Source organism: Carassius gibelio, chromosome B6, assembly GCF_023724105.1.
Source record: "Carassius gibelio isolate Cgi1373 ecotype wild population from Czech Republic chromosome B6, carGib1.2-hapl.c, whole genome shotgun sequence".
NCBI lineage: Eukaryota > Metazoa > Chordata > Actinopteri > Cypriniformes > Cyprinidae > Carassius > Carassius gibelio.
The window spans coordinates 28481565-28496645 of NC_068401.1; the positions used below are offsets into that span (position 1 = coordinate 28481565).

The 15081-nt window shown below is 44.6% G+C and overlaps 1 protein-coding gene across 4 annotated transcripts in view; it reads right to left on the bottom strand.

The window, feature by feature from the left end:
* The window catches only part of LOC127960214 (E3 ubiquitin-protein ligase TRIM39), a 290581-nt gene that overhangs the window by 64931 nt on the left and 210569 nt on the right, over positions 1–15081 (bottom strand). Inside the window, exons 1-2 of one of the 4 annotated variants that reach the window (XM_052559817.1) lie at positions 10311–10510; positions 9987–10170 (exon numbers count right to left, since the gene is read on the bottom strand). The exons of the other annotated variants lie outside the window; for them this stretch is intronic. Of the exons in view, the coding sequence (XP_052415777.1) occupies positions 9987–10170; positions 10311–10313 (187 nt within the window). The 5' untranslated portion in view covers positions 10314–10510. Of the gene's footprint in view, positions 1–9986; positions 10171–10310; positions 10511–15081 lie in introns of those variants that run through there. 4 annotated transcript variants of the gene reach the window in all.

Consider the following 15081-nt stretch of genomic DNA (forward strand, 5'->3'; position numbering starts at 1 on the left):
CTCCTCAAATGCTACTGATGTTTGAAAAGTATATACCAATATCGCATGTAACTTTAGAGACGGCCCCTAAATGTGAGACTATGAACGTACAACGTCAAGCCAACTTCATGCCTGTTTTTTATTCTTATATATATTTTTCCTTTCTTTAGTTTTCTTTTCTCTGCGCCGGATTGCCGATGTCCTTTTACCGGGCATAGATGTCCAGTGCGAGCGGTGCAAGCACGGATGGGAGTATGGCGCATGTTTTTTTTGTTTTTTTTGAGCAACTGGGATGATGCCCCCTCTAGGAGTTGGTGCCCTACGCAGACTGTGTACTCTGCGTATAGGGAGCAGCGGTACTGTCTCCATCATATCTAACAAATCATCATGGAGCATAGGATGGTATGAATAAGCATGTGACCAAAAAATCTTTAGAAGTCTGTGACATACAAGAGTGAAATCTGTTATGTATTTAGTATTGTATTGATCAATCAATCAATCACCTTTATTTATATAGTGCTTTAAACAAAATACATTGCGCCAAAGCACTGAACAACATTCATTTGGAAAACAGTGTCTCAATAATGCAAAAGTGTCTCAATAATGCAAAATATTGATAACTGGGTTATCATGCATTTGTTTTTTCTTGGGACGATTAACTACTATGGCCGTTTCATTCCAAATCTGGCATCTGTGCTGAACCCCCTCAATGCTATTTTATGTAAAGGAATGAAATGGTGCTGGAGCATGGCATGTGAACAATCATTTCAGAAAATGAAGGATCTCCTTACTTCACCAGCAGTACTCTCACATTATGACCCAGAATGAACCATTTGTCTCACCTGTGATGCTTCCCCATATGGGGTGGGGGCAGTGATATCACATGTGTGCCGCGATGGGGAGGAGAAGCCGATTGCTTTTGCATCCAGGACACTTAGTAGTGGAGAAAAATTATGCTCAGATCGAGCGTGAGGCCCTGAGTATAATCCATCAATACTTATACGGAAGAAGGTTTACCCTCTTTACGGATCATCAACCTCTAACGGCTATTCTCAGTACCAAAAAGAGCATTCCATCCATGGCAGCAGCTAGAATGCAATGATGGGCTCTGATATTAGCGGCCCATGTCCTTGAGTGTAAGAAAGCAGCCTTACATGCCAATGCAGATGGACTGTCGCGGCTGCCATTACCAGTGACACACGCTGAGAAGACGGACACGGTGGATGTGTTCTATGCTGCCCAGATAGCCACTCTTCCGGTCAGTAGTGCTGAAATTAGACGTGACACCCTAAAGGATCCCATTTTGTCACCTGTGCTGGACATGGTTTCAACCGGACGGTTCCCAAAAGTTAAAGAGGTACCTCAAGGTTTGCTACCTTTGGAAATGAGCTCACAGTTGTTCAAGGATGTTTAATGTGGGGAAGTCGTGTCGTGGTTCCAACCAAGCTTCTCAACCGGGTGTTAGCTGATCTGCATTTGGGGCATCCTGGGGTGGTAAGCATGAAACACCTGGCTATGTCTGGTGGCCAGGTATTGATGGACAGATTGAATCTCAATCCAAAGCATGCCAGTCTTGTCAGCATATCCAAAATGCCCACTAGTTTATTGGGTAGATGAGATGATGGAGGGTCAGAGGGTGACACAGGAACCACGATGGCAGCACAGACTGGTGAGTAGATGGATTGAGTGCGCTGATGACGATGACGGTGGTGATAATCCAAGTGCGGTGAGTATATCCGTGAGTGAAGGCGAGAGTCCAACAGAAACCAGACAGGAGACAAATCAAGGCAGGAACACACGAACAAGACATCAGCCACAGAATCTACAAACAACGATCTGACAAACAGGAGACGAAAGACAGGGTGTTAAATAGGCTGTAGGCAAGAGTAACACCCACATGAAACAATCAACATGATGTAACATGAATACAGCTGGAGGCGGTGCATTCACGAACCGTGACAGTACCCCTCCTCCTAAGGACGCCTCCTGGCGTCCCCAGAATCTCTTACCTGTCGATTGTAATCATCGATAAGGGAATGATCCAGGATGTCCCTAGCAGGTACCCAACTTCTCTCCTCAGGACCGTAACCCTCCCAGTCCACCAAGTACTGAAATCCGCGTCCCCTCCTTCTGGAGTCCAGAATGCGATTAACCAAATAGGTGGTTTCCCCATCTACGAGACGCGGTGGGGGAGGGACCGGGGTAGGCGGATTAATGGGTGAATGAAATACGGGCTTGATTTTGGATACATGAAAGGCGGGATGAATTCTCCTGTACGTAGGAGGGAGTTTAAGGCGGACTGTCACCGGACTAATGATCTTGGTGACAGTAAACGGGCAGATAAATTTGGGAGCCAATTTATTAGATATGGAACGGAGAGGAATGTTCTTGGTAGAAAGCCACACCTTTTGACCCACGACGTATATGGGAGGCCTAGACCGGTGGCGATTGGCTTTGGCCTTGGTGCGCACTCCCACTTGGAGTAGAGTCTCGCGGGCTCTGGTCCAAGTGTGGTGACACCTCTGGATGAAGGCGTGAACGGAGGGGACCGCAACCTCGGATTCCATACTAGGAAAAATAGGTGGCTGGTAATCTACACTACACTCAAAAGGAGATAGGCCCGTGGCTGATACTGGTAAGGTATTGTGGGCGTACTCCACCATAGACAATTGTTGGCTCCAGGAGGAAGGATTCTTGAAGACCAAACATCGCAACACCCTTTCCAAATCTTGGTTGGCTCTCTCGGTTTGACCATTGCTCTGGGGGTGAAACCCTGAGGAAAGACTTAAAGTCGCTCCCAGTAATTTACAGAATTCTCGCCAAAATTTAGACACAAATTGGGGTCCCCTGTCAGAAACCACGTCTATCGGGAGGCCATGTAATCGAAAGACGTGGTCTATGACGGTCAACGCTGTCTCCTTGGCTGAGGGCAACTTGGCCAAGGGAATGAAGTGGGCAGCCTTCGAGAATCGGTCCACCACGGTTAAAACAACCTGGGAGGGCGGTAATAAAATCTAGAGCGATGTGGGACCAGGGTCTCGAAGGAACCGGCAGCGGTTGGAGTAACCCATCAGGAGGCCGATTGGAAGCCTTACCAGTGGCACAAACCGAGCAAGCCAAAACAAAACTGTGAATGTCGCGAGCCATAAGTGGCCACCAGAATCGTTGCTTGACTAAAAATCTAGTACGGTTAACCCCTGGATGGCAAGCTACATTAGAGCAATGTCCCCACTCGATAACGTTGGACCTTAATCCCTCCGGCACAAATAAGCGTTTCGGTGGACACCTGGGCGGAGGCGTTACCCCTTCTAAGGCTGTTCTGACCTTCGATTCGATCTCCCATGTGAGAGTGGAGACCACTAATGTCTCAGGAAAAATACACTCGGGAGTAGACGGGCGTTCGGAATGGTCAAAAATACGTGATAAAGAATCAGGTTTGATATATTTGGAACCCGGGCGGTACGAAATAGTAAAGTCAAAACGTCCGAAAAAAAGTGCCCATCGAGCCTGCCTGGAGTTCAACCTTTTGGCGGTGCTAATGTACTCTAAATTCTTGTGGTCAGTCCATACTATAAAAGGAACCCCCGATCCTTCTAACCAGTGTCGCCATTCCTCCAATGCCATCTTAACTGCCAACAATTCTCGGTTACCAATATCGTAATTACGTTCTGCAGGAGATAAACGATATGAAACATACGCGCAAGGGTGGACCTTGTCGTCTAAGGGAGAACGTTGGGATAACACCGCTCCTACCCCCACCTCTGACGCATCGACCTCCACCACGAACTGACGTGTAGGGTCAGGGGTAATCAGAATCGGAGCTGAAATGAAACGGCTCTTAAGTTTAGCAAACACAGCCTCAGCTGTGTCTGACCACCTGAACGCAGTCTTGGCGGAGGTCAAGGCGGTCAGAGGTGCGGCTAGTTGGCTGAAATTGCAAATAAAACGCCGGTAGAAGTTAGCGAACCCCAGAAACCTCTGTAGGGCCTTACGGGAATCTGGGCTTGGCCATTCTACCACAGCCTTAACCTTCTCGGGATCCATGCGTATTCCCTCAGTCGACACGATATACCCCAAAAATGGAATAGACTGTGCATGAAACTCGCATTTCTCCGCCTTGACACAAAGCCCATTCTCTAGCAACCTCTGAAGCACTTGCCGGACGTGCTGCACATGTTCCTGGAGAGAGGAAGAAAAAATCAATATGTTGTCCAGGTAGACATAAATGAACTGATCAATCATATCTCGCAGCACGTCGTTGACGAGTGCCTGGAAGACCGCTGGGGAGTTGGAGAGCCCGAAGGGCATAACCAAATATACAAAGTGCCCTCTGGGGGTGTTAAAAGCGGTCCTCCATCCCCCTCCCTGATCCGAACCAAATGATACGCATTGCGTAAGTCCAGTTTTGTGAAAATAGACGCTCCCTGCAGCCTCTCGAAGGCTGAAGACATCAACGGCAAAAGATAAGTATTCTTAACCGTGATGTTGTTCAGCCCTCGGTAATCAATGCAAGGCCGCAGTGACCCGTCCTTCTTTCCCACAAAAAATAACCCCGCCCCCGCAGGAGAAGAGGAAGGACGGATGAATTTGGAAGCTAGAGAATCAGAAATATATTTCTCCAAAGCATCCCTTTCTGGAACAGAAAGTGAATAAAGTTTGCCCTTAGACGGAGACTTACCTGACAGTAAATCTATGGCACAGTCGTAAGGACGATGCGGAGGAAGAGAAGCAGCTCGATACTTACTGAACACTTCCTTCAGGTGGAGGTACTCAGCGGGCACGTTAGATAAATCCACCGCCTCCTCCTGTAACACAGACACAGACACAGACGGACAGGCAGACACTAAACAAGACTCATGACACTTTTAACACCAGGACAGAATGGAGTTAGAGGACCAGTCTATTTTGGGGTTATGGAGGAGGAGCCAAGGTTGCCCGAGGACAATGGGTGCCAGGGGAGAGTCAAGGATGTGAAAAGAGATAGTCTCGGAATGATTGCCAGAGGTGATGAGTGTAATGTCTTCAGTGATGTAAGAAATAGTGGGGAGTTGCTGTCCAGTGAGGGCGTGGACCGTGATGTGGTGCGGAAGGGGTCTGAGGGGAATGTGGAGCTTGTGCGCTAAAGTACTGTCCATAAAGTTACCTTCTGCCCCAGAGTCCAGTAGTGCTTGACAGTGGTGTGTCTGTGCTGACCACAGAAGCCTTACCGGAAGGAGCGTAGATGATGATGGTGATGAGGTCTTCTCGGCGGAGATCCCACCCGATAGTAGCCTCATGCGTACTACCGGGCTTGGCCTTTTACCGGACAGGCATGGGCTTGATGTCTGGCTCCCCCGCAGTAAAGACAGAGGCCAAGGGACCTCCGCCTCTCCTTCTCCTCCCGGGAAAGCCGAGCTCACCCTACCTGCATGGGCTCGTGATCGTAGACGGGGCAGACCGCATCCCCGCCGCTCAATCGCACGTCTGCCGGTCCCCTGGATGGGGTGCTTAGTAGACCCCTCCTCTCCATCCTTGTGAGACTTGCATCGACCCGTAACGCCAGCTCAATGAGTCCATTGAGAGAGGGGGGAAGATCCAGGGCGTAGATCTCCCTCTGGACACGGTCAGCCAGCCCATGCAGGAACATGTCCCACTGCGCCTCCTCGTTCCAGTGGCACTCTGCCGCCAGGGTCCGGAACTCGATCGAAAAGTCTGAGACGGATCTCTCATGCTGGCGTAACTCCGCCAGCCTCCTGGCCGCCTCCTGTCCTGCGACGGCCCGATCAAAGACCCGCCTCATCTTGGCGGAGAGCGCCTGAAACGAGTCGCAGCATGGGTCCTGGTTCTCCCACACTGCCGTCCCCCATAGTGCCGCTCTCCCAGAGAGCAACGTTAGAATGAAGGCCACCTTCGCTCTTTCATTTGAGAATGTTCTGGGCTGAATGGAAAAATGCATATCACAACGGGTTAGAAATGCTCTACAGAAGCTAGGCTCACCCGAGTATGCTTCCAGGATCGGAAGGCGGGGTTCCGGCTGGGAGGCGGTCACTGGTGGTATCGGGAGAACGGGCGGTGTGGGTGGCGCAGTGGGAGCTCGAAGAAAATGGAATTGCTGGGTGAGCTCGGACACCTGCGTCACCAGGGCTTGAACCGCGCGACCAGTGTCGTTAAGACTCCGCTCCTGGGAGTCCATCCTCCGAACACTGGCGCTGAGAAATTCCTCCAGAACAGATGGTTGAATACTCGCTGCCTCCATGTTGGTCAGATCGTTCTGTGACGACTTGTATGGAAGACAGGAGACAATAGCAAGTAAAATAGAGTTTATTGGGTAGATGAGATGATGGAAGGTCAGAGGGTGATACAGGAACCACGATGGCAGCACAGACTGGTGAGTAGATGGATTGAGTGCGCTGATGACGATGACGGTGGTGATAATCCAAGTGCGGTGAGTATATCCGTGAGTGAAGGCGAGAGTCCAACAGAAACCAGACAGGAGACAAATCAAGGCAGGAACACACGAACAAGACATCAGCCACGGAATCTACAAACAACAATCTGACAAACAGGAGACGAAAGACAGGGCGTTAAATAGGCTGTTGGAATGAGTAGCACCTAAGCAAAACACACATGAAACAATCAACATGACGTAACATGAATACAGCTGGAGGCGGTGCATTCACGAACCTTGACACTAAAAGCTTCAAAAGGGTAAGCTCCAATCCAACAGAGACTTGATGGATTCCTGTTAACATACAGAAACACTCCGCATGCTACTACAAAGGAGTCACCTGCAATGCTTTTCCTCAATCGCAAACTAAGAACCCAGCTGGATCTTCTAAAACGTAGTCTCGCCAAAACAGTGAGTCAATCCCAAGATGCCCAGCAATTACAATGTCAAAACACTCTAAGTTCAGATAATTTTGTGTTGGAGAGTCCGTTCTTGCTCGTGACTATGGAAAGGGGGGAAAATGGATACCTGGAGTGGTGATGTCCAAAACGGGACCTGTCTCCTACGTTGTTAACGTGGGTGCTTCTGGAATCTGGAAACGTCATGTAGATCAATTACTGAAACAAGGGGCTGAATCCTCTGAAATCCAGATGGAACCAGAAGTTCCTGCTGCCCCTGATAACTTGCAGGCACCTCCGCTTCAGGAGAACACAGGGGAAAAGACGATTGACACACCAGAGTCAGGCAACATTGACCAATCACCCACAGGGATTGTACAAACTGGAGAGACTATTAAGCGTTATCCTACCCGTCTCTCTAAACCACCTGACCGTTATAAAGCATTCTAATATATATATATATTGGAGATTAAGACGTGCTCACTAAGTTGTGGTTAAAGTTGGATTCAGGAAAATAAATATTTCTTTTGTTTTGTTTGACAACCTGTCATGAGTCTGGTTCTTCTCTCTGGCTTTTCCTTTCCTTTCCCCCCCTCTGCTGGTCACTACCCCACTCTTTCCCTTTTCCCTCTTCAGCTGTTTCTCATTAGCTGTTTTCTCGCTGATCCGTTTCACCTGTTCTCTCCTCTAACCCGCTTGCTATTTAATGTTCCCTGTTTTCTTGCCATTTGCTGGATTATTTCGTTAGAGTATGATGCTGGTTGCTATTTACGAACCCTGCTGTATCCATCTTGTCATGTCACAGTCCTGTCAACAGTCTGGTTCAGGTCAGCTAACCATATCACTGTCTATTAACCTCTCTTCTACTCTGTGTTCAGCCCTCCTGCTGTCGACGATCTCCCTGAGTAGTGCTCTGTGCATTGCTGCCGCTCAGTACGTGGGGACGAGAGGTCTAAGATTCACTAGCCGGTCTCCCTGATTACCTGCTGCATTCCAGCCACAAACAAGAGTCACGAGAGAGCCACTGACCTGTTTATGGGGACCTTCTACAGAGACCGTCCTGTAATCTTTCCTTTGACTTTCTGCAATCTGCAGGTGTTCCTGTTTAAAGAGACTATTTATCTCTGTATAACCTGAAGCTACCTGAGTTCCCATTTGAAGAGACTTGTAATCACTGCTCTCTCAATAAACTAACTTTCATTTGCATTTGGATCCTATCTCTTCCATACTACACAACCCTTGATTTAATTTGGGAGGAAATGTTATGTATTTAGAATTGAAAACTGGTTTATCATGCAGTTATTTTCTTGCTGTAGATGGCGCTGTTTAGCCATGTGTTATTGAACCTTGAACATTGAACAGTAAAAGAAGTCAGTTCTAAGCGTATTCCGAAAAATATAACAAAATCAATCTAGAAAAAAATACAGTTCTATCTAATCTGATGTCATCTAAATTAATTTGTGCCAACACAACTTATCTCATGTGTAGTCTGGTCAAAGGATTCACATATTGATCTATAATATAAAATATCTAAGTATGTGATCATAATTAGGGCTAATATTTAAAGTGAAAAAAATATTTTGGGTGAGCTGTAGAAGATGATTAAACACAATAGAGATGTAATGTGCATTCAGTTTCTGTCTTTTTACCAAATCAGGGTAAAGTCAAACACAGGTGTTATGCGAGGTGCAATTCTTTCAAACCAGGTGTTCCGACCTTCCTATACTTGGCGCATTAGAAATGGCTTTTTTTTCACCCTAGAAGGGCACTTCGGTAAGGGGGCATCATTTGTAGGGACGTTCCCAACAAAACTGAACAGCTGAATCTTTTCATCAAGGGCCCTTCCCGAAATCTGTTAGTAAGGGAACATGAGATGGTCCAAGGGTTCAGTTCAGTCCTAAAGAGCCACAGTTCTGCAAAGTTCAGCAGAGTTCAGCTTCAACCCTGAAAAAACCCTCTTCTGCTTATGTCTTTTTGTCGGGAGATGAGAGGGTCTATATTTCGTAATATTGGTGAAAGCGCAATGGTCAGCTCGGATAATGTACAGTCTGGCTTAATAACCAATCACATTATAGCCTTGACATCACTGAAGATCAGTTAGAGTAATACGACACTCAGTCACTGTTCACGGATCCCATAGGAATGAATGAGAATGACGTGAGCTGAATCCTGTCGCAGAAAGTCAGTGACTTCTCTCATAAAACAAACAAACAAAAATGTTTTGGGTAAACTCTACAAAAATTTCAATGAACTTCAATTGCAAGAAACAAAGTTATGCCTTCTTTCTTTGTGTGAACACACTCCAAAGGAAAAGAAAACTTGAAATCGCATCATATGACCCCTTTAAGTTTGCAGGCTTGCCTTCTAGTGGCCTGGGGCCTCATGTACAAAGACTTGCGTTGAATTCATACTAAAACATTGATGTATTGGCAAAAAAAAAACAGATGTATGAATCTCTGCGTACGAAGGATTCCACGCATATTCTCTTTGTACATCCCAATTAACGTAAAATTGAGCGCACATGCACGAGCACAACGCCCCACCCAGTCTCCTCCCCTAATTAAATCACTTTAAATATGGTAATGAGTCCACTTTGGCAAAAGATAGCAGTAAGAAAATGGCTAAGGCAAGCGGCAAGAAACGAAACTTTACGGAAAGTGAATTGGAGGTGCTACTATCAGAGGTAGAGACTAGAAAACATATTTTATTTGGAATGTTGTCCTCTGGAATTAATAACAAAATGAAAAAATATGAGTGGGAGAGTTTGGCTGAAGCCGTCAATGCAGTGGGATCTGAAAGTCGCACTGTAAATGAGCTTAAAAAGAAATGGTCTGATATAAAGGTGGACGTTAAACGGAGAACTGCTGCGCACCGACAAAGTGTGGGCAGGACAGGCAGTGGTAAAGGGGTCGATGAACTTACACCCTTTGAGCAGAGAGTTGCCTCAATTATGGGTGACACTTTACTCTCTGGAGTAGTATCTTCTGCTGTGGGAGACTCCGATTTACAGGATTGCGACGAAGGTAACCAATTTCTCATTTGTTTTTACTTTGGTACATATAGCGTACCTATATTTCATTGTCAAATGCATTCAGTGTAGCGAACCAAAAGTATACACCAGAGATTTTACGGATCCATTTCATTTATTGCAAATGTGTGTGCCCCTTAAAAATGGAACGTACTTAAATTACAGTTAACATTTGCCTTTTTATTTAGACCCATATGGCGCAACAGCCGAAACATCCACTTCCCAGGAGGGGCACTCGGAGTCCGCCCCTCCTGAGCAGCCAGCGCCCACTGTGCCCAGCGTTTCCAGTGCTCTCCCCAGTGCTGACGCCCATCCGTCTGGTCGCGTCTTGACACATGCTGTTTTGGAGTCACAACAGCAAATCATTATGGCCATCGGGGAAATTAACAGTCACCTGAAAAATATCACTGACGCACTCACAGACATAAGCCACTCATTAAAGGAATTGGTCAAAAAGTGAACTTTTGTCTCTGATTACCATTTATATTGTCGCAATCACATGTTGGCGGGCATGAACGGCTTGTTGGTTGGGCTGCACATAAATTGGTCCTGGGTCGGGGTCATCTGGCGGTGCTGCCACCTCACCAAGTGGTATGCCATGCCTATGCGCGACATTGTGCAGCACACCACAGGCCAGCACAATGCGGCACAACTTGTCAGGGCGGTATAACAACATCCCCCCAGTCCTGTCAAGGCAGCGCCACCGACATTTCAGCTGCCCAATCGCCCGCTCTACAACTGAACGAGTGCGAGAATGGGCATTATTGTATCTGCGCTCTCTGTCAGTTTGTGGGTTGGTGAGGGGGGTTAAAAGCCACGTCTTTAGTGGATAACCGCGGTCTCCTGAAGGGTTAATTAATAATTATATGCAAAAAAAAAAAAAAAAAACTACAATTAGATAGGATCATAACTTTAAAGGCACTTACCAAGAAGCCACCCATCACGCACCCTGCCAGCTTGGAGCCTCATCCCAACCATGCTGTTTGTAAGGATGTATGAATCATGGGTTGACCCAGGCCACCTTGCCACAATATTTGTTAGGCGCATTTGTGCATCACATATTATCTGCACATTTATTGAATGGAAATGTTTCCGATTCACATATGCAAATTATTCTTCAGATGGCGCCTTTATAGCAATGTGTGTGCAGTCGATCGCTCCGATAACATTAGGAAAACCGGCTATCGCTGCAAATTGCATTTTAATGTTTGGCTGGTCAACTGCATAATATGGGAACCTGATATACCTGGTAGACATGCGGATGATCCTGTCCCATACCGCTGGCATTGCCCGGCTCAAAGACGACTGGCTTAATCCTGAGCGGTCTGCCAGTTCCCTTTGGAAAGAACCAGTTGCCAGGAAACCAAGTGTTGTCAGCACCTGCAAGGGAAAATCATTGTGGTCCCTAAAAACTCGTTCTCTTCTGATTCTGCCATTAGCAATGTCCTCTAATAAGGCCAACGCTGCTATTGCCATAGACTAAGGGTTGTTTCAACCGTTATGCTTTTATATGTTATTATTTAATTGCATAATTTATATAATTATAATAAGGCTCGTGTGACAATATATGTCAATTATTTTATAAATTGCAAATTAATTGCAATGCTTCCCACAGGTGGTGGTGCGAGACTTGTAGAACAATTTGTTGTGGAATGTTTGCAACTTCACTTTATTGCCTGTAAGAGTCGCCAACGGACAAAAACAATGAGAAATGAACGTACACCAGACATGAAATTGGCTTGGAGGAACGCACATTCTTGCGTTAATTTCACTGTTAGTACATCCGACCGTGAGCGTAAAAGCTGGCGTACGCAAAGTTTTTGTGCGTACGCAAGGTTGATAAGACCCCTGGTCTTAGTGATCCTGAAGACATTGATGAGCAAGTTCCATTCTGTCCTCCAACCAATTCAATTTTTCAATTCAATTCAAGTTTATTTGTATAGCGCTTTTTACAATACAAATCGTTACAAAGCAACTTTACAGAAAATTATGTTTCTACAATATTTATTAGTAGCTAGTAGTTTGTGCACGTTTGACAGGATTTTAGAAAAAATAAAAAATAAAATAATAATAATACAAGACGTAATCAGCTAGACGATGAACTATCAATATTAGTAATTAATAGTTATTATATGATGCAGTCACACATTTAGCAATAATTGTTAGTTCTGTTTGTTGATTCAAGGTTAGCATCATCTGGGGTCCTCTGAGGGTCAGCATCATCTCTTCTCAGGTGTTCTGGATCCAGACTGGAGCTTGTGTAAATCCTAGTTACCACGGGATGTAAATCCCGTGGCAAAATATAGAAACAAAATAGAGACATCATTAGCATAGCTGCTGATCCAACAAAGTAAAATTAGTTTAACCCAAGCTAATGAATAAAAATTCGTATGCTTGGCAAAAGAGATGTGTTTTTAATCTAGATTTAAACAGAGAGAGTGTGTCTGAACCCCGAACATTATCAGGAAAGCTATTCCAGAGTTTGGGAGCCAAATGTGAGAAAGCTCTACCTCCTTTAGTGGACTTTGCTATCCTAGGAACTACCAAAAGTCCAGCATTTTGTGACCTTAGGGTGCGTGATGGGTTGTAGCGTGGTAGAAGGCTAGTTAGGTACGCAGGAGCTAAACCATTTAGGGCCTTATAGGTAAGTAATGATAATTTATAACGGATACGGAACTTAATAGGTAGCCAGTGCAGAGACTGTAAAATTGGGGTAATATGATCATATTTTCTTGACCTCGTAAGGACTCTAGCTGCTGCATTTTGGACTACCTGTAGCTTGTTTATTGACGAAGCAGGACAACAACCTAGAAGTGCATTACAATAGTCCAGTCTAGAGGTCATAAATGCATGAACTAGCTTTTCTGCATCAGAAACAGATAACATGTTTTGTAGCTTGGCAATGTTTCTAAGATGGAAGAATGCAGTTTGTGTAACATTGGAAATATGATTTTCAAAAGACAAATTGCTGTCTCATATAACACCCAGATTTCTGACTGTAGAGGAAGTAAAAGTACATCCGTCTAGTTGCAGATTGTAATCTATAAGATTCTGTGTAGTGTTTTTTGGTCCAATAATTAATATCTCTGTCTTATCTGAATTTAATTGGAGAAAATTATTTAATTAACACACTCTGTTAGCTTAGATAATTGGGAAGTTTCATCTGGTCTCGTTGAGATATATAACTGAGTATCATCAGCATAACAGTGGAAGCTAATTCCGTATTTTCTAATAATATTACCAAGGGGCAACATGTATATTGAAAATAGAAGGGGACCTAGGACGGATCCTTGTGGCACTCCATATTTTACTGATGATAAATGAGATGACACCCCGTTTAAGTAAACAAAATGGTAGCGATCAGACAGGTAGGATCTAAACCATCTCAGAGCCTGCCCTTGAATACCTGTATAGTTTTGTAATCGATCTATGAGTATGTCATGATCTATGGTGTCGAACGCAGCACTAAGATCAAGTAAGACTAGAAATGAGATGCAGCCTTGATCTGACGCAAGGAGCAGGTCATTTGTAATTTTAACAAGTGTTATGGTGGGGCCTAAAACCTGACTGAAATTCTTCATACAGATCATTTTTATGCAGGAAGGTGCTCAATTGAGCAGACACAACTTTTTCTAAAATTTTAGACATAAATGTAAGATTTGAAATAGGCCTATAATTTGCCAGTACACTAGGATCTAGTTTTGATTTCTTAATAATAAGAGGCTTGATAACCGCCAGCTTCAATTGTTTTGGGACGTGACCTAAAGATAACGACGAGTTAATGATATTGAGAAGCGGTTCTTCGGCTACAGGTAACAGCTCTTTCAGTAATTTAGTGGGTACAGGATCTAATAAACATGTTGTTAGTTTAGATACAGTGATAAGTTTATTTAGCTCTTCCTGTCCTATATTTGTAAAGCACTGCAGTTTATTTTTGGGAAACTGAAGTGTTAGACGCTGTAGAATCTACATTCGCTATTTTGTTTCTAAGAAATTCATAAAGTCATTACTATTTAACGTTGGTGGAATATTTGAATCAGGTGGCGTCTGGTAATTTGTTAACTTAACCACTGTGCTAAATAAAAACCTTGGATTGTTTTGGTTATTTTCAATGAGTTTGTGTATATGCTCTGCCCTAGCAGTTTTTAGAGCCTGTCTATAGCTGGACATACTGTTTTTCCATGCAATTCTAAAAACTTCTAAGTTAGTTTTTCTCCATTTGCGTTCAACGAGTTACTTTCTTGAGAGAGTTAGTATTACTGTTATACCATGGTACAGTACGTTTTTCTCTAACCTTTTTCAATTTGATGGGGGCAACAGCTTCTAATGTATTAGAGAAAATAGTGCCCATGTTGTCAGTAATTTCGTCTAATTCATGTGTATTTTGGGGTACAAATAGCAGTTGAGATAGATCAGGCAGGTTATTTGCGAATCTTTCTTTGGTGGCTGGAACAATAGTTCTGCCCAGACGGTATCGCTGAGACATATAGTTAATATCAGTTATACGTAGCATGCACGATACAAGGAAATGGTCTGTAATATCATCACTTTGAGGTACAATATCTATAGCAGTAAGATCGATTCCATGCGATATAATTAAATCTAGTGTATGATTAAAACGATGAGTGGGCCCGGTGACATTTTGCTTGACTCCAAAAGAGTTTATTAGGTCAGTAAAGTCCTAATGCATCATTTGCATTATCAACGTGAATATTAAAATCTCCCATGATTAGCGCCTTATCAACTGTAACTAGAAGGTCTGAGAGGAAATCTGCAAATTCTTTTAGGAATTCTGTATACGGCCCTGGTGGTCTATACACACTAGCCAGAGCAAGAGATACATTAGATTTCTTTTGCATGTCTGACAGTGTAACATTTAGCAGAAGTATTTCAAAAGAGTTAAACCTGTATCCTGTTTTCTGGGTAACGTTGAGAATATCACTATGGGCCCTATCTTGCACCCAGCGCAATTGACTTTGTACACCAACGCATGTGTCATTCCTATTTTGCACCCGCGCAAAGCGCACTTTTCCCTCCACAGAAGCACGTCGCTAAACTAGTGAATGAACTTGCCCTCCCTAGGCGGTTCAGCGCAAAAAAGGAGGCGTGTTCCGGTGCAAACAATCCCTGGAGCTATTTTGCTGTTCCATTAAACAATTGCGCAACTGACCAGAAAAAACCTAGTCTAAAGTCAGTGGCGCGTTGCGCGTTGTTCATTATGCTATTTTAAGGGCGCATGCTTGACCATA